We start from the raw sequence: 18,933 nt of genomic DNA on the forward strand, positions 1-18,933 counted from the left end.
CCGGTATTTCCGGTATTTATTGTATTTTTATTTTTTTTTTAAATATATTTTTTATGATATTTTAATGTTAGTTTTTGTTATTTGTGAAATTTAAACCTTATATTTTGCTATGGAATACCTATTTGATATTATTTTTGAGTGAATTATAATTGTTTTTTAACTATTATCATTAAATTGTAACAAATTTTGTAGAATAATAATAAAATAAACTAAAATAGTCGTACTTGCCGGTATTTTCGGTAATTCCGATAATACCGGTAATACCGGAAATTTTTTCCACACTGATATGATTAAAAAACCGATTTTTAATATATTTGGTTGAGAGGGAAAGATGTTGCTTTATATTTGTTCAATTTCTTATTTTTCTTTTTTCTTAATTTATAGATGACTAAAAAGATTAGATAAGATAACTATTAAATTATTTTTTGAAAGGTGTGGATCATTTGATCGCAACAAGGGATCTAGCTTACGTTGTCTTAACCCTAGAAAGCCGTTGAGACACTCTCCGACTTCTCTCTAGATCTGAGATCGAGAGTCTTGCTTCTCTTTCGGCTTTGTTTCGACTAGCCGTCGAGACTATTTTTTAAAGGGTAATACCCTAGGCTGGAGGTCCTTAGGAAACAGTCTCTCTACCATTGGGTAAGGGTAAGGCTGTTTACGTCACACCTCCCTCAAACCCCGACACGCTCCGGGATTGAGTACCGTTGTTGTTATTGTTGTATCACTATTTAATAATTTTATAATAATTTTTAAATATATCATTTCTCATCAAATTATATGAATAATGATATTTCTATCCATTGTTATTATATAATCTTATTGACCGTAATCATGATGCCTGATTTTAAGGGCTTTTGGGAGTTTAAAAGCTCTGAGTTTTTAAATATAAGTCCCTTTCAAAATTATAGCCTGTTTGGATATTCGTTTGAAATCAAAGCCACAACCCCACAAAACTCTTAAAAGTCTCGAACACTATATTGTTTAGTTAACTTAAGAGAGGAAATGAGAAGAGAGGGAAAGAAAGTTTTCCTTCCTAATAACCTCAAAAATGAGAGAAAAACTTTTGAAACAAAAAACAACTACCTTCCCCCTCTTAATCATTTTCACTCCTTTCTTTTCCACACTTAAAAAAATCTTAAGAATGTATTTTATAATTTTCCCCTCTCTTCTCCTTTCCTTTCCACCTCTAAATAAACTAAACAATACAGTGGAAAGTCTTTAAAATAAAAGCTGGTGTGAGAATGGTTGAAATAAAAGCCCCAACTCCTAGCTCAATTTTCAAGCTCCAACTCCAAGCCCCTAAACATAGTCCAACTCGAAACTTTTGTGTCAAACATACCCATAGTATTTATACACAACACCAATTACAACAATTTCTTAAATACACCATCAGTTCAGATTTTAGAAATGTGTTCAAAACACGGACTTACGACATTATTAATATTTTATGTTAATTTACTATCGTTTAAATTTATTCTACTTTTTGAGTAATAAAATGGGAAAAATGATCCGTACTGCAGACTTTACCTATGTTTAGGTACTGTCACTTTAAAAAATATTACAAATTAAACCTTTGAATTTGATAAACATACATAGCCCCCTGAATTTTACATAACCTCCCCTGAATTTTATATACCCCCTGCTTTACCTAAAATAGGTACTCCATAATTTACCTAACTTTTTCCCAATAAAAAATTGATCTATATATCAAAACTTTGAGTTTTATATTAAAACTAGCTTAAGCACATGGGTGATACCCGGGTGATACTATGATAATTCATGATATTTAAAGTAATGGCGATGTAAATGTTAAATATGAAAACATGACAAAATAATTGACTGTGGAATAAATAAAAATATGATAGAAAAAAAAAACAAATAGAAAAGTCTAAATGTTTAAAACAGAAGCTACACTAACAATGTAATCAAATTCAACTAAAGACATCTTTGAGAATTGAGAGTTAAAGCATACAATGTTTTATACATTTACCAAGGATTAAATCTGTAACTCAAAAGAAAAATAAGCCTTTGTTTGTATGTAAAGATAAAAGAACACTTGAAGTTATTTTGTCTATGAGACTTATAAAACTTGTTGTGTAAGGAAAACAAATATGAGTAAAATGAAACGATAAAAATTTTATTATAAGATAAATCATATGTGCCAGAAAGTTCAAAATTTTGAACGGCGGAAATTGGTGGCGGCGGCGCCGGTGAGCAGTGAAAGTTATTGATGTAATGTAGTTATGATGTATGATACATCATGCATTATAATGTATACATTGTTGAAACTTAAAATCAATATTTAAGTTTTAAGTTCAATGTTGTTGAAAATCAAAAGTAAATATGCTTTATGATAAAAAAAAAAGAGAGAGAGTATCTGCTCGTTGCGGCGGTGAGAGAATGGGGGTGATATGTCATAGAGTGTGATAGGTAATAGTAAGTGATAAATCATAGAGTGTGATTGGCAAATGTCTTAGTTGTACGGGCTCCGCCCTCTAATTTAAAATTTCGTTGAAAGTATATCGAATGACATTTCTAATGAAAAAGCACGAGATTTTAAGAACACCCATATAATTTTTATAATTTATCAATGTACAGTTTTTGAAATAAAAGATTTTGAATTAATTAGAGGAATAAAATGATTTATGTAAGAGAGAGAACCAATTAAGTGGTTGAGATTTGTTAAGAGAGATGAAAATGAAAGTTGAAAGTTGTGGGACATTGATGTATATACAATCAATGCATAGTTTTGGTAAATTAATCAACTTAGATGATACTAATATCACTTCCCTTTTTTAATACGTTGGTTCATTGAGTTCACATAGAATTGATCTCATTTTTTCCAGAAAATTATTTATATTTATATTTATATAAATCCACCAGCCACCACTTCTCAGAGGAAACCTAGATTCGAGTTTTGTCAAAAGAAAGTTTAAGATAATCAGGGGATTATTAAGTGGTTGATATTCACTTGGACACTAGCTTGGCTGGGGGATTAGTGGGTACCAAATGGTAATGAGATCAGGGGGTTCACATCTAATTACCTTTTTTTATAATATATATATATATATATATATATATGACATGGGAAAAGTGAATGTGAGGTTAGGTGTGAGACAACCCCACCTTTACTTCCACTGATATATCAATATTGATAGACAATAGGGGGTGTTTGATACGAGTGAATCAAAGAGAATGAAATTGAAATGGAGAATGGAAACATAGGTAAGGGGAATTACATTGAAAGAATGATAAATATTCATTTATTTGATATAACTAGAGAATTAAACTTGAGAAATATGAGAAAGAATGAATCTCTTGTTTGATTAAGCAAAGAACTGGAATTATCGGAGGATGAATTCACCTAACCTAAAAGTTATACAAAATAGTAGTAATTAAAAAAATAAAACAAAACAATTATAATATGAAATAAATTAACAAAAAAAATAAAATTTTACAACACAAATCATATATAAAAGCCCTGTATAGTTGTTAATCACACAACATATAATCGAGACAAAATAAAATAAAAAACATAAGATATGAACATGATTTGTGATTAAAAACATGACCAAAAATTAAAACGTTGGTTCGATTTGAAAACTCTTGTGATTTGTGAGTAAGCATGAAAAGTAAAGATAAAGTGAAAACTAACATTGGTATGAAATGTGGATGATGAACAGATTCTTTGAACATCAATGGCAATAAATGACAATGAAGTAGATTTGAAAGTAGATGGTCGGAGTTTATCTAAATGTAGATATGAGATTTCCATTTTGATTTGGGAAAAAATGTGCAACTCACGTGGCAGAATAATTTTATACTCTATTTTTTTTTATTATGGCAGCTTCATTCACATGGGAATAAGAAGTTGAAAACGTTGCTATATAATTTTGCATTCTCCACCATTCTTTAGGTTTTATAGAGGAATTAAAATTAGAGAATGAAAATAGATATTTGATCCTTTGTTTCCATTCTTTGTATTCCTCTTGTCTTTTTATTTTTTATCTTTTCTTTCCATCCTACCAAATATTATGATAAAAAAAAATGTATTTGTCATGGGCTCATGGCTCATGCCTTTGTTTGTTAAGGACTTAAAAGGCCCAAAGCATTAAGGCCCAGTCCATACAAGACCCTAAAATAAAAGCAGTTCTTCTAGCTGAACAAAACGTTTGCAGTTTCCTGGAGCTCTTGAAAGAACAACCTCCCCCGCCAATTTAAACCTTATTTATCGCCGTCGTTGGCGTCGCCGTTAAATCTTTAACCAACAGAAAGCAGAATGAGGAAGAAAGTTGACGAACGTATTCGAACCCTAATTGAAAACGGTGTCAAAACCAGACACCGCTCCATTTTCGTTATCATTGGTGACAAGTCACGTGACCAGGCCAGTCCCCTCACATAACTTGTATATATATATATGTATAGGTTTTTATATTTAATTAATATTCATATGTCATTGTGAACAGATAGTGAACCTACACTACATGCTTAGTCAATCAATTGTAAAGTCCAGACCTAATGTTTTGTGGTGCTACAAGGACAAGCTTGAGCTTAGCAGGTTAGAATTATTCCTTAACCTTTAAAAAAACTTAATTATTTTGATTTTGTATTTAGTTACTAGTTTAATTAAGTAGTATTAATTAATGCTTAATTAGAGTTTGATATGTTTAGTGTGTATAGTAAAATATAGTTGAAATTATTGGCTAATTATATGTTAATAATTGGCTATGTGTTTTAGTCACAAACATAAGCGGGCCAAGCAGGTGAAGAAGTTTATGCAAAGAGGCGTTTTAGACCCTGAGAAGGCTGATCCTCTCTCGCTTTTCCTTGAAACTGCGGGAATTACGTATTGTCAGTATAAGGATTCCGAGAGGATTCTCGGAAATACATTTGGAATGTGCATATTACAGGTAACGATCAGAAATTGCGTTGTATTTTAAGTTGAGTTTGGTGGAAATGTGCCAAGTGATTTTTATGTTCTTTTTTTCTTTAGGATTTCGAGGCTTTGACGCCGAATCTTTTAGCAAGAACTATAGAAACAGTTGAAGGTGGTGGCATGATTATTCTGCTGCTTCAGTCCTTGTCTTCACTCACTAGTCTATACACAATGGTCATGGTATGAGTCACAGTTGCCTTTTACCAGTTGCTTGAAACATGTACTTGAACTATTTGCAAGAAATGACATATGGCATGTGTCGAAGTAGAGTAGCATTGATGAACTGGGATATGTATCAATTGCATTCTTCTTTATCGAGTTTCATAGTTGTATAAATACATATGATTGATATCGAATCTCACTAAACATCTTAGTTAACTAGATGGGTGGTACCTGCAGGATGTTCATGAGAGATTCCGTACGGAATCTCATTCTTTAGCCACTGGACGATTCAATGAACGTTTCTTACTTTCTCTTGCATCATGTGGATCATGTATAGTTATGGATGATGAGTTGAATATATTACCAATCTCATCTCATATGAAGGCAGTCACACCAGTTCCAGTGGAAGAGGTAAACTTGTGATCTTGTGAACATTATAGTTTGTTCTAATAGAAGACATAGGGGGATTTTTGGGAATATGAAAGAGAACTAAATCTCTTTGCTGTTTAATATTGATTTCTGTTGGTTCTCTTGAAGATGTAGCTATAATATCTGAATTCATGTTGGCAATGACAGGACTTGGAGGGGCTTTCAAAAGCAGAGCGTGATTTAAAAGATCTAAAAGAACAGTTAAAAGATGACTTTCCTGTTGGTCCACTGATAAAAAAGTGTTGCACATTGGACCAGGTACTTTTGTTTCTTATACTCTACTTTAGATTAAGATACACTTCTACTCGCTACTGTAATTAATCTTAATTTTCTTTTAATTTTAGGTTAGGATTGGTTTTTTATCTTTCTAAATGTAATAACGTCTTCTTTGTTTTATATTTGTTATCTTTGATGAAAAATGGATGTTAATATGTTATATGTTTTATCTTGTAAACTGTTGCTATCTATAATATGTACAATATGATAGAAAGGCCATTATACTTTTTTTCAAGTTAATCGTTGTTAATGGTATCCTTTGATACATACATTTCACCACTTTTGTAACAGTGGATTTACAATATTTATCCAGGGAAAAGCTGTTATGTCCTTTCTGGATGCGATATTAGATAAAGCACTGCGTAGCACAGTGGCCTTGCTTGCTGGTCGTGGGCGTGGGAAATCAGCTGCACTTGGTCTTGCAATTGCTGGAGCCGTTGCTGCAGGGTAGCAACTCTATTTATTTTGTGACATGTGCTATATTGATTTCTTTTGAATTGTTTTATTCATTAACATATAAATATGCAGGTATTCAAATATTTTTGTGACTGCTCCTAGCCCCGAAAATCTAAAAACCTTGTTTGAGTTTGTATCAAAGGGATTTGATATGCTTGAGTACAAGGTGAAAGTTACTTCAATTTTTTGGCGTACAGTTAGTTAAAAATTCGTTGTATTGGAGTCACTAGTAGCTCTTCTTAGTACGGTTGGTTCAGATTAATTATAATGTCAATCTTTTCTGTATTTTGTTTGAATTGATGTATTGAAGTCTTATAAGTGCTTTGGCTATGATCCTTGCTTAAAGATTTTAAATTAGGATATGATTTATATGCCATTGGATAAACTTTACTTGCACTTTTTCAGGAACACTTGGATTATGATATTGTGAAAAGCTCAAGTCCGGAGTTAAAAAAAGTTACTATCAGAATAAATATTTACAAACAGCATAGGCAAACAATTCAGGTCCGTATGTATACACAATCCATCCTCTAGTATATTGATCCTTTTTCTTAACTATCTCAAGTTTTTTTAGACTAGAAATCTTTGCTACTGTAATGCAGTTTTTAAGTCTTTTGGTTTAAGGAACACTGCTTATTTTTTATTTGGTCTTTTATGTTAGCATTTCTTTGTGTGTGTGTATATATATATAGATATATGTTTTGTATTCTCATTCAAATGTACAAAGAGTTGTTTGTTTATTAGGATTTTTGTTGCTATACTCACAAGTAGCCTCCATGCTTTAAGAGCAAGCTCACATGTATTAGAGTTAGAGTAGACTAAAAGGTTAGTGTCGTGTTCGTATTTAAAGAACATGACACTAAAAAAAGTTGTGTCTTGACGGGTTAAATTGTTAACCCGTTAAGATTTTTATTAATGGAAAGAAATTATGTTGGTTATGCATTATGATCTGATTTTTATTAAAGCATGTTATATATTAGTTAAGATTTATATGAACATTTGTTTTATTAAGGATTATTATTATTATTATTATTATTGTTGTTGTTGTTGTTGTTGTTGTTGTTATTATTATTATTATTATGTACAAGGATAATTATGGTATTTTGTTCCCAATTTCAATAGGAATTGAAATTTTTTAATGTATATTATGAATGTTTTTTTTAATCAGGATTTGTCATGTACCTGTCTGTTATCGTGTCGTCTTTGTGTTTGGAAAAAAAATGACACGATTTGTTATCGTCTCGTGATCGTGTCCAACCAAACATGTGTCGTGTCTTATCATGTCATGTAGGATCTGTTATGCCAACTAAAAAAAGGAGGCACATGTTAGATGTTAGAACTTGTTCTTGGTACTAAATATAATGTTAGATTGCATTTTATTCTTTGTTTTTTAATTTTTATGGGAAATGAGCTGTTTGTTGCAATTTTGTTTCCATGCATTAAGTGCGAGGTCACACATACCAGACTATTACCAATTCTAGTTTTGTAAAAGGAGGCTCATGCTAGGTGAGTAGGTGATAGAATTGTTCTTCGTACTAATTATAAGACAACAATTCTGAGCAATCATATAAAAATCTTGTTTATGTGCTACCATATTGTTATGGCGATTTCGTGCTTATTATGGATTTTTATACTGAACTTTGCTTTGATTAATCTCAAGTTAATATTTATATGCATTATTGCAGTATATACAACCTCATGAACATGGAAAACTGTCACAAGTTGAACTTTTGGTAGTTGATGAAGCTGCAGCTATACCACTACCTATTGTGAAGTCTTTACTTGGGCCTTATTTGGTTTTCCTTTCTTCTACTGTTAATGGGTATGCAGTATACATATATATATACACACATAAGGGACAATCAAATAAGAACAATCTTGAAATAAGAACATGGTGAGAACACTTAAAAACTACATTTTGATGCGTTAAAAGTCCATAAAAGTAAAATAGTGCATAACTAATTATCATTATTTAAGTGTTTAACAACACATTGATCCGTCAAAATCGAAAAAAGCACGTTTTTTGTTGGATGCATTATTTTGATGAATATGCATCCAAGATGGATGCACAAAACAAAAAACGTGATTTTTTCGATTTTGACGAATCAATGTATTGTTAAACACTTAATTAATGATAATTAGTTATGCACTATGTTAGTTTTATGGACTTTTAATGCATCAAAATGATGCTTTTAAGTGTTCTCACCGTTCTTATTTTAAGAGTGTTCTTACCGGAGTGTTACCCACACACACTCACACACATATATATATATATTTATTCATAATCTTGCGAAGTACAACTGATATCTTTCTTGCATTAACTTCCGCTACTGTATATCTTTCTTGAAGCTATGAAGGTACAGGGAGATCCTTATCTTTAAAACTGCTGCAGCAATTAGAAGAGCAGAGTCGAGCCTCTACCAAAGGCTCAGATGTGGTTCCTTCTGGTATGATATGCCTTTAGTTACGATTAAAAATTTCAGCATATATTTTGTGGATGATTATGTTTTTATCTTAATTAGTCTCAATACTTCAAATGGTTAATTGCTTCAATGCAGGACGTCTTTTCAGAAAGATAGATTTGACTGAAGCTATAAGATATGCGTCTGGTGATCCTGTTGAATCATGGCTTAACAATTTGCTTTGTTTGGACATAGCAAATTCAATTCCTAGCATCAACAGGTTGGAACAATTGCTAACATTGCTAAAACACTGTATGGGTTGACTTTATAAACTATCTCCTTGGGCTCATAAGTTCTTTATGCAAATAGGTTACCTCCTCCCAGTGAGTGTGATCTGTATTATGTTAACCGGGATACACTCTTCTCATATCATAAAGACAGCGAGTTATTTCTGCAGGTAGTTGTGGGTCAATTTGATTATCTATAATCTTCTATACTCTATGATACATTATAAAGATTTTACACTCTTGATTAAATACTTAATTACAAGATGGGAAATTACAAACTTACCCTTAAACTTTAAATTTATTAATAGTTTAAATTCTTAATATCTATAATTAACTCATATAGTTACCAACTTATTTTGTTTAATTTATGTTTTATAATTCAATCATGAAATTAACATAAATATATGTTCTATAAAAGTAAATGGAATTTATGATATTTAAAATACACATAATATATTATTAATTATTTGAATCTTAACTTTCCTTCATGAAATCAACAAACTATCAAGTTGTGTTATCTTTCGCATTATTAAATTACATCCAACAACCACCATCAGAAAACTTTGGCCCCATCAATTGAAAAAACTTACTCCAGCTGCATTGCTCGGGCACTATGCCAGTGTTTTTGATTCATTTATGTTGGTATTTACATATTCTCATACTCCTCAGAGAATGATGGCTTTATACGTTGCTTCTCACTACAAAAATTCTCCAAATGATCTTCAATTACTGGCTGATGCTCCAGCTCATCACCTTTTTGTGTTACTTGGTAAGCTTTTTTTCTTTCTATTGCTATTTTTATTTTCTCTATTCCGATCCTATTTTTTTATACTGTATATTTTAGGAAAGGTTAACTACATATCTAGGGAATATAGGGAGTCTTTTGTTAGAGTATATTTTGATATCTGTTAGCGATATCCTACACATATTTCTAAGAACTTGTATGTGCAGGTCCGGTCAATGAGTCGAAGAATCAGCTACCGGATATTCTTTGTGTCATCCAGGTTTGCTCTATTTTTTTGTGTCAGTGTTTTTTCTAGCAAATGGTGGCAATTTTGACTCATTTGGGTGGATTTTTGAATATTTAATTGGCCATTACAGGTCAAAACGGGTAAACGCCAAGAAATAACTTATAAGTGAAGGGTTCTATACTAAAAATCTTTTAAAAGTCTTTTGTATTGCATAACACCATCTGAATAACATTATTAAAAGAACTAACTTATATGAATAATGACTTTTTTAAATTCAGTTTTGGTACAATAGTTATATATCTAAAAGTTTCAAGTACTTGGATAACAAGTGTTTAGGGTGAACTCAATGCTACGTACCAAATGTTACCCATGTGACCCATCGCCTACACTGTTCAGTGTTGCACCTCAACTTCTAGGATCTAGCCTTTCTATTAAAGTCCCTAGCTTTGATTTGTTTAGCAAGTGGCAATACTTGTAGTCTGATATCTAAACGATTGTTTGTTAATTGTTGTAAAGGTCTGTCTTGAAGGAAAAATATCTAAGGCTTCTGCCATGAGAAGTTTAAGTGCTGGCCATCAGCCTCACGGAGACCAAATTCCATGGAAATTTTGTGAACAGTTTCGAGATAAAGACTTCCCAAGTCTGTCTGGTGCTAGAATTGTGCGTATTGCAACACATCCAAATGCAATGAAGGTGACTCACCATCTTTATATATGCATTTCCAGTTATATACAGCATTCTTTATTGAGTTATTCTTATGTATCAATTATTTTAGGTATTTCTCAACTTACTTATTTGTGCATCTATTCTACCTATGCATATTACATAAACAAATGTGATCTTATTATATTGCAGCTTGGATATGGTTCGGCTGCCATTGAATTGCTGTCAAGGTACTACTATATGATGATTTTTGCATTTTTTTTTTTTAAATGATTCAAATGTACATGTTAGAACAGAAATATGCATGCTTGTTCTGTATCAGAGCATGAAGTGCACTTATCTAAGACAGCTGCTAATGAAAATATAATGCTGTAGGTACTTTGAGGGCCAATTCACTCTCATCTCTGAAGAAGATGTCAAGAATGATCCAAAATCTACACATCTCAAAATTACTGAAGCGGCTGAGGAAGTATAAGACCACCTTAGTAATTAGCTTATTTACATTTACTGTTTTCTGTATTTCTGACAAACTATTCCTGTATTGACACAGGTTTCATTGCGTGAAGAAAATATAAAGCCCCGGTCAGACCTTCCTCCTCTACTTGTACATCTTCGTGAAAGACGGCCCGAGAAGCTTCATTATCTGGGTGTCTCGTTTGGGCTTACTTTGGACCTATTTCGCTTCTGGAGAAAACAAAATTTTGCTCCATTTTACATATGTGAAATTCCAGTTAAGTCTTTTCTGTTACTCAATCTTCATGTACTTTTTTTTACCCCTATCTTCTAATTTAAGGCTCAATCCTGACTATGGTAGTGTCATTAATCTGTCTTTAGAATTCTGTTACCGGTGAGCATACATGTATGATGTTGAAACCATTAGACAACGATGAAATTGAAGTTAACGGATCAGATAAATTGGGATTTTTCGGTCCTTTCTATCGAGGTTTACATTTTTTTCAAGCAAAGGTGTTCTGAAGCTTGTTAATCCAGAGCAATTGAAGTTGACACCTTTTTTTTTTTGTATTACCGTAGCTTTTAGGTCAGCCTTTGCTAGGCTTTTGTGTACACCAACATTCAATACAATGGAATATAAGCTTGCAATGAGGTATGCATTTTGGTGTCCCAGCTTTTCAAACAAAGTTTTGATACTCTTATGTATTGGGCTACTTTTTTGTTTTGTAGTATCTTGGATCCAAAACTCAGCTTTGCAGATGTTGATCCTTCATCAACTCTTTCACATAGTATGTATGATGATATCATTAAGTCTCCAATCAGTATGAATAGATTAGAAGCTTATGTCACCAACCTGGTTGATTATCACCTGGTATGAAGCATTTTGAATCAAAATTAGATGTTATATAGCTTTTACTACTTGTTCACAATTAAATGTTCTTGCTATTCAGATTTCAGATCTTAAACTGCCACTTGCATACCTCTACTTCCATGAGAAGCTTCCAGTTACATTATCATATGCCCAAGCCTCTGTGTTACTATGCATGGGCTTGCAGAACCAAGATGTTTCTTATGCTGAGGTTTGTTCAACTTTGTAATTAACTACTTTCTCTTAGCTGAACACCAAGTAATTCTCTCTATCTTTTTGTATCAACTATTCAATATTTTACAGGGAATGATGAAGTTGGAAAGACAACAAATATTATCATTCTACATGAAAGTCATGAAAAAGTTCCACAAGTATTTGGATTCAGTAACATCTAAACAGTTTACAGATACGTTGCCCCCTGTCAAAGAAGTATGTCACAAGTTTTATACAGACTGTTTTAGTGTTTTTGGTGTTTCATGTTTCTTCAACTTTTGACATTAATTAATTATTATGAAAGGAATTAAGCAAATGGGAAGCCATATATCTAATTTGTTAGCAGCCGGGAGTAATTTTTTTTTGTATGTATAGTATATAGTATTTAGTTATTTCCATTTCCTTTTAGGTTGAGTTGAAGCCACACTCGGTTTCAGTGGATGAGGATCTTGATGAAGCTGCAAAGGAAGTCAAGGTATGTTTTGTTCGGAATATCTCATTAAATGATTCTATAGGTTATGGTAAAACGGTGGGTCAAGCTGGTTGATGTCAGGTCAACATGGGTTTGTTTCAAAATGGGTAATATCTTGGTGCATGTTGGGTAAGCTGTGTTCAAATAAAGCACTTCATGTCAAAATCAATTTTTAAATTTTTTTAATTAAATTTTCTAGGATGTTTTATACATGAAAAAGTCCACTCTGATTAATTTCAATCCCTTTGACCTGATTCATTTTATGTTATATATATATATATATATATATGGGGGATGGGAATATAAGGCGGTATGCCGGACACAACCTTATATTCCCTTTTCCCTATATATATATATATATATATATATGGGGGAAGTGAATATGGGGTTGTCCCCCATCTAAGTTTAGATGGGGAACCCCTCACATTTTGGTTTTTCTATACTACTATATAAAAATTATAACCCCCATGTTGAAAGTTTACAAAAATAGGACATGCGAATTGACCAAAATACCCATAATGAATTAAATCATCATCAACCCTTAATATTAAATTACCCCATTAGTCCATTATATTACCATAAAACATCTCTACAAACCTCGCATTTTGGTTTTTTAATCATAAAATTCATGGGGGCCTAAGGTTTATTTAAATTACAAAATAATATTTGAATATTTGTGTGTGAGGGGTTCCCCATCTAAGCTTAGATAGGGAACAGCCTCATATTCACTTTTCCCCTATATATATTTATTTGTTTCGCTTGATGTAAAACATGACACCAATCAACCCATTTACAAGTAAATGTTGCCTGGTCCTTGGAACTTACATTTGTCTTATAATATTGTAGGATGACTTGAAAGCAAAAAGGGGCAGTGTAGTGAATCCGGACTTCCTTCAGAGGTACGCCATTGCTGACAAGGATTTAGATTTTGAGAGTGCTTTGCAAAATGGCAGTGGGAAGATACCTTCAGGTGTAGTTAGTGTCAAGTCTAGTAAAACCAAGGCAGAGAAGTACGGGAAGCCAAAAGAGAAGAGTAAAAATAAAATAAGCAAGGATGGAAGTTCTTCCAAATCATCAAAGAGGAAAAGATAATCTTAACTGACTTGTATTCAACTGTTTAATGTATGATGCCGGGGCATTCTCAATTTTGACTTCAACCATAACCGGTTCACAAGGGGTATGGTTGAGATTTATGTTTTCTCATTTTGCTGGATATGGTAAAAGACCAAGCTATTTAGGTTTTTGTCACTTTTAGATTGAATGATGTATGTTTTTATTTCTTTCTATATATCAATCTTTTAAGCATGAAATCAAGGACAGAAATATGTAGTTTATATATGTATCAAAGAAGATTAAATAGTACACCAGGTACCTTTTTTAACGTTTACAAATGGGTTAATATAATAGTTGGTTACTTGGTTCATAATAATTTCTAAAAAAAATAACATCAATTTTTTAAAAAAATATATCGGTTTACCCAAGTTTATTTAGATTTTCACAAAATACTTAACAAAATCACAATAAATTTCAAAAACGCAATGAGATTCATATAAGAACAATGAGATTCTCAAAATTGCAATAAGATTATACAAAATTGCATAAAGATTTAACAAAATCACATAAAGGTTTAACATAATCGTATAAAGATTTAACATAATTGCATAAAGATTTTATAAATATCGTAAAGATTTTGTAACATCTGAAGTTCTTTATGAGATTCTAAATTCTTTATGTGAACATCAAGTTCTTTTTGCGATTTTGAAAATCTTTATGCGATTTCCAATGTTCTTTATGAGATTTTTAAAGTTCTTTATGCGACTTTTAAGGTTCTTAATGCGATTTTCATCATCTTTATGCGATTTTAATAATCATATTGTGATTTTAACAATCTCATTACGCTGTATTGAAGTTATTTTCTCTTTTACTTACACTATGGATGAGTTTTATAATTTAATTTAGGATAATAGTATAACAATGAGAGATTATCGGTTTATCACTCTTGGGTATTACTTTATATTTCATTCAATAAATGGTCAGATACTATTACAGGAGGCTGGGAAGTCTCGATAACCTAGGTAGGCGCTAATACTTGTTATCCATAGATGTAGACATACCTTACCTCCACCTAGGTAGAAAAACTGCTTTCAGATACTTAAATACTAGAAAAGGATTTTCAGTCTTTGCATTAGATGAGGATTGAAAACCTCTATATCTAAAGGTCAAGATGTTTACCATTGATATAAACCATAATGTTTAGTTCATTACAGGCTTATAGCCATACGAAACCTAATATAGTTCGAATGGTTGATGGACAATGTACATACTTGTTGCCCATTTTTCACGTTGGCTTAAAAATGTAATTATCACCTAGTGTTGTTTGTTGGCCTACGTCGACATTATTTTAACTTTCCTAAGATGACCAAAAGATAGATGTCGTTGACCATATGTAATCCATGGTTAATACTTTGATTAGATATAATCTTCGTACCCTAAGTTTTTCTTTTTTCATAATGAAATATCCCAATTATTTCTAACACACATAAATAAATTGCACTCCCAAATTAACTTTTCCTACAGTTCTAAAATGTCATCCAAATTTAACATCCGAAGTTTGAATTTAGTATATGTTTTCAATTCGTAAGGTAATTAATAAACGAAATAGCTAGGTTGTCATTTACTATGAAAGATGTTTATTTTTATTTTTTATTTTAACGGCGGAAGATGTTAGGTTAATTTTTTAATACAACTATAGTCACCAAATGATAGAAAACAAGTTTTTATTCTTTTATTTCTATATAAGATAAGATACTAAAAAGAATTAATTACTCGTAACATCAGCCCATTAAAAATCTTCCTCCAAAATTGAATAATTTTAGGCTGTTTGGTGTTGACCAACTTATGTCTTATGTAGTTCCGATTATGATTAGATGTAAAATCACTTGGTATTCCAAAAAAAAATAAAGAAGAAAAAAAGAAAGATAAAAAAGATGTAAACTGACTTTCTTTAAAATTCTAAAAGATTTAAATCATTTAATTCCACTTGGTAAATTTTTTCACAATTTTGAATTGGTTGGTGAGTTATCTTTGCCAACAACCCAATTATCCTTCGATGCATTGCTTTAAAAGAGAACTTTCCGCTAACAATAGCATTCAAAGTTGGTCAACTCTTTCCATGTATCAGTTCCATATAATATAATGTACATTTATCATTGGATATTATTTTATACAGTTATAAATCAAATTTTCGAAGTATGAACTATGAAGTACCATGTTTTCATCATATGCATATATAAAGCCGTAACCTTAATTTATTCCAAATTTGGTCCACCATAGTGGCATTTAATGCATTGTAATGAATTTTCGGTAAGATTATGATGCAAGTAAACCCGAAAATTATCGACTTATCCAATGTTTTACTTATGCTATATTAATTAAATGTGACTTTTTAGGCATGTATATATATGAGAAATAAATTGCACTCCCAAATTAACTTTTCCTACAGTCCTGGGATTCTTTCTTTTGGAGTTCTGATACCGAAAAATTAAGACTAGTTACAAAATATTCTTGCTTTAAGTTGGTTCATTATATCGACATTTTCTAAACCAAATTAATGTATATTTGTAAAATTTCACATGGGAATGATAACGTAGGTGTATATAGTTTTGTGGTTTTATGGTTTGAATAGGGATTTGTAATTAGTAGAGGTTATACTTTTATAGACATAGTTGTTGACCTGTGATTCAAAATTTTGACTCGCTATTGGATACATTACTCGAAACGGGCCTTAGAAAATATCATGACACAAGCTGCTAAATCATGCTTTTGTGTATTTGTGAGAAATACTAATGAATTTTAGCATAACACGTAGTTACTAATACGGACCCATAAAAGTGGTGGGAACTCTAACAAAGCCGTGAAAATGTGAAATTTGTTTGTTCGGTGTGGGTCACTAGGTTGTGGGTGGATCCAATGAAAGTGACATATAAAAGTTAGAAGTTACATTTGATAAATAAAATTGGATAATCCTTAACTATTAAATTAAAACTAAAACTTAGAAGTTACATTTGATAATTGAATATTGAATTTTTTGTTTTAATTCAAAGCTTAAAGTTGTTCTAAGTTTATTTATAAAATTGAATCAATTTTAACAATTTTATATCCATGTCTATATCTATATTTATCTAATAAAATAAACTATCCTTTTTTTCCCTTAAATTTTCTACCTTTGAAAAATTATAAATACTCTTCAATTTTATTCGTTAATTTAAATATCTTAATCTAATATACCTATTATACCCTTAATGAAATAATTTACAGTATAGATCTCCGACCCTTAAAATAACTACAATAACACCTTTAATATCAATTACCTTTACATTTACATTCACCACCATCGTTGCCCTCGTCACCGCCTCCACCGCCGCCCCCACCATCGTTACCACCACCATCCCCACCATTACTATCCATCACCGTCACATTGTGCGGACATAAGTCTAGTTCTTTTATAATAATGGAGAAGCCTCTCCCCCATTTTCTCAAATTACCACTCCAATTACCAAAAATAACTCTCAATCTCAAGACTAGCCCTGTTATAACACTAAACATTACGATATCTCTCGACTATTAACTATCGATTTTAAAAATATCGTCACAACTCGTGTAACCATCTAATATGCTAAAGTGGGGACTATGGCAATTTCCAGTAGGTTTTGTGAGTGGGGCAGACTTATGGTCTTTTGTTCGGACGGAGTGACGTGTCATGCCACCATTTGTATTTATAGTTATCATTTTTTTTCTTTTTGATTCATAATCTTTTTTATAAAAAAAAAACAGATTTTATTAAAATTAAAAATCATATACAAGCATTGCATGATAATATAAAAAAATGCATGACTAAGACTAATTAGTAATTACAGTAACATATTATTGATGGAAAGAGTGGAACATGTTTTTCAGTATATCCATTAATATTATGCAATAACATATTATTAGTTTTGTTATTACTACCCAGCATAAATTATTTGGGTGAATTTTTTATTATTATTACTTTCGAAGTTTAATTCTAAAGTCTAACGTCAGCTTTCGCCTATATCAATTCTAGGATAACTTGAACATATTTGCTTGTTTCATTTCATTTGTCCAAATATAACAAGATGGGCGTGTTAGCCAAAACGGGTATGGATCCATTGATACGATGACACACACTTCGATTCAATTTTTCTCGAATAAGGAATCTCAATCTTTGATAATTTTGTCATCATCCAATTGTTTTCGAACAGGCCCATTTAACGATGTAAAATCTACCAATGTGACTACTCCGTATTTTTTGGTAAAGATGATATTAAATGATACCCATAAAGTAATAACTGTATTTTTATACAAATAATCTACATAAATCTAAGCATTTGCAACTTGTTTGTATGAGTATTAGCTTATACAGTTATACCCAAGGGTATTCTTTTATTTAGAGTTTTGAGAAGTAAACTATTGTTCCCTCCATTTCTTTGATATTTAATGTGATTACTATACTTCTATACTACTTATTAAAAATTATCCACTTATGTTGAAAGTTTACAATATTTGAGACATGTGATTTTATGTTTTTGTCCTTTCTCACCCCTTTAGTCTTCCATCTCCCAATAAATATCTTCCAATTAATACAAATACCTCCCATCAAAAGCAGACACATTAAACATTAATATTAGTCTTCTCTATACCTAAAACACACACAACATATTCATATGGAGTCGTGAATTATGGCGATACAACGTCTATTAATATGGATCCTGATCAAGCAAAAGTCGTAATTAACGAGATCAAAAGATTTCAAGATCAAGAGGAGGTCATAATTAACGATATTAAAAGATTTTAAGATTACAATAATCAAAACTCTCTCAATGATATCCGTTGCAACGCGCGAGTAACATGCTCGTAATATATACAAGAGAATTTATGACTTCAATTCAAATTGATCAAATCTTAAGAGTTACTATATCAACTTCACAAGAATAGTTAATAACTAGTATGGTGTCCGTATAATACGACAATGTTGATGATGGTTTGATGATGGCAGCGATTGTTGATGATAGTGACGACGTCGAATGGTACACATTAATGTAGATGTAATTTATATAAAGATGATAGTAAATAATTATTAAAAGATCAAGGTTTAAGGTGAAATTTACTTCATTAAAGACAATTAAGTAATTTTTTCACTAATTCTTTTCAAAAGAAGGTTCCATTTAGTTATTTTACTACTAATTTTTGAAAAGATAGCTATGGAACATAATCGCCCAAAAGTGAAAGTAGTGCATTTGAATTTCTTCTTCCTAACATCATTTTGTC

The 18,933-nt window shown here is 31.4% G+C and overlaps 1 protein-coding gene across 1 annotated transcript; it reads left to right on the plus strand.

The window, feature by feature from the left end:
- The first annotated feature begins 4,189 nt into the window (after nucleotides 1-4,189).
- On the plus strand, nucleotides 4,190-13,898 carry LOC122604034 (RNA cytidine acetyltransferase 2-like). The gene is made up of 26 exons (XM_043776924.1): nucleotides 4,190-4,384; nucleotides 4,467-4,558; nucleotides 4,739-4,910; nucleotides 4,994-5,116; nucleotides 5,336-5,509; nucleotides 5,675-5,785; nucleotides 6,117-6,250; nucleotides 6,332-6,425; nucleotides 6,665-6,763; nucleotides 7,945-8,081; nucleotides 8,609-8,706; nucleotides 8,818-8,941; nucleotides 9,031-9,118; nucleotides 9,618-9,717; nucleotides 9,900-9,952; nucleotides 10,436-10,612; nucleotides 10,775-10,812; nucleotides 10,958-11,051; nucleotides 11,133-11,312; nucleotides 11,417-11,525; nucleotides 11,615-11,687; nucleotides 11,765-11,906; nucleotides 11,986-12,114; nucleotides 12,207-12,332; nucleotides 12,526-12,591; nucleotides 13,435-13,898. The coding sequence occupies exons 1-26, from the start codon at nucleotides 4,280-4,282 to the stop codon at nucleotides 13,678-13,680; spliced, it is 3,084 nt and encodes a 1,027-aa protein (XP_043632859.1). The 5' UTR covers nucleotides 4,190-4,279; the 3' UTR covers nucleotides 13,681-13,898.
- Nucleotides 13,899-18,933: the final 5,035 nt, after the last annotated feature.

Source organism: Erigeron canadensis, chromosome 6 (genome assembly GCF_010389155.1).
Source record: "Erigeron canadensis isolate Cc75 chromosome 6, C_canadensis_v1, whole genome shotgun sequence".
Lineage (NCBI taxonomy): Eukaryota > Viridiplantae > Streptophyta > Magnoliopsida > Asterales > Asteraceae > Erigeron > Erigeron canadensis.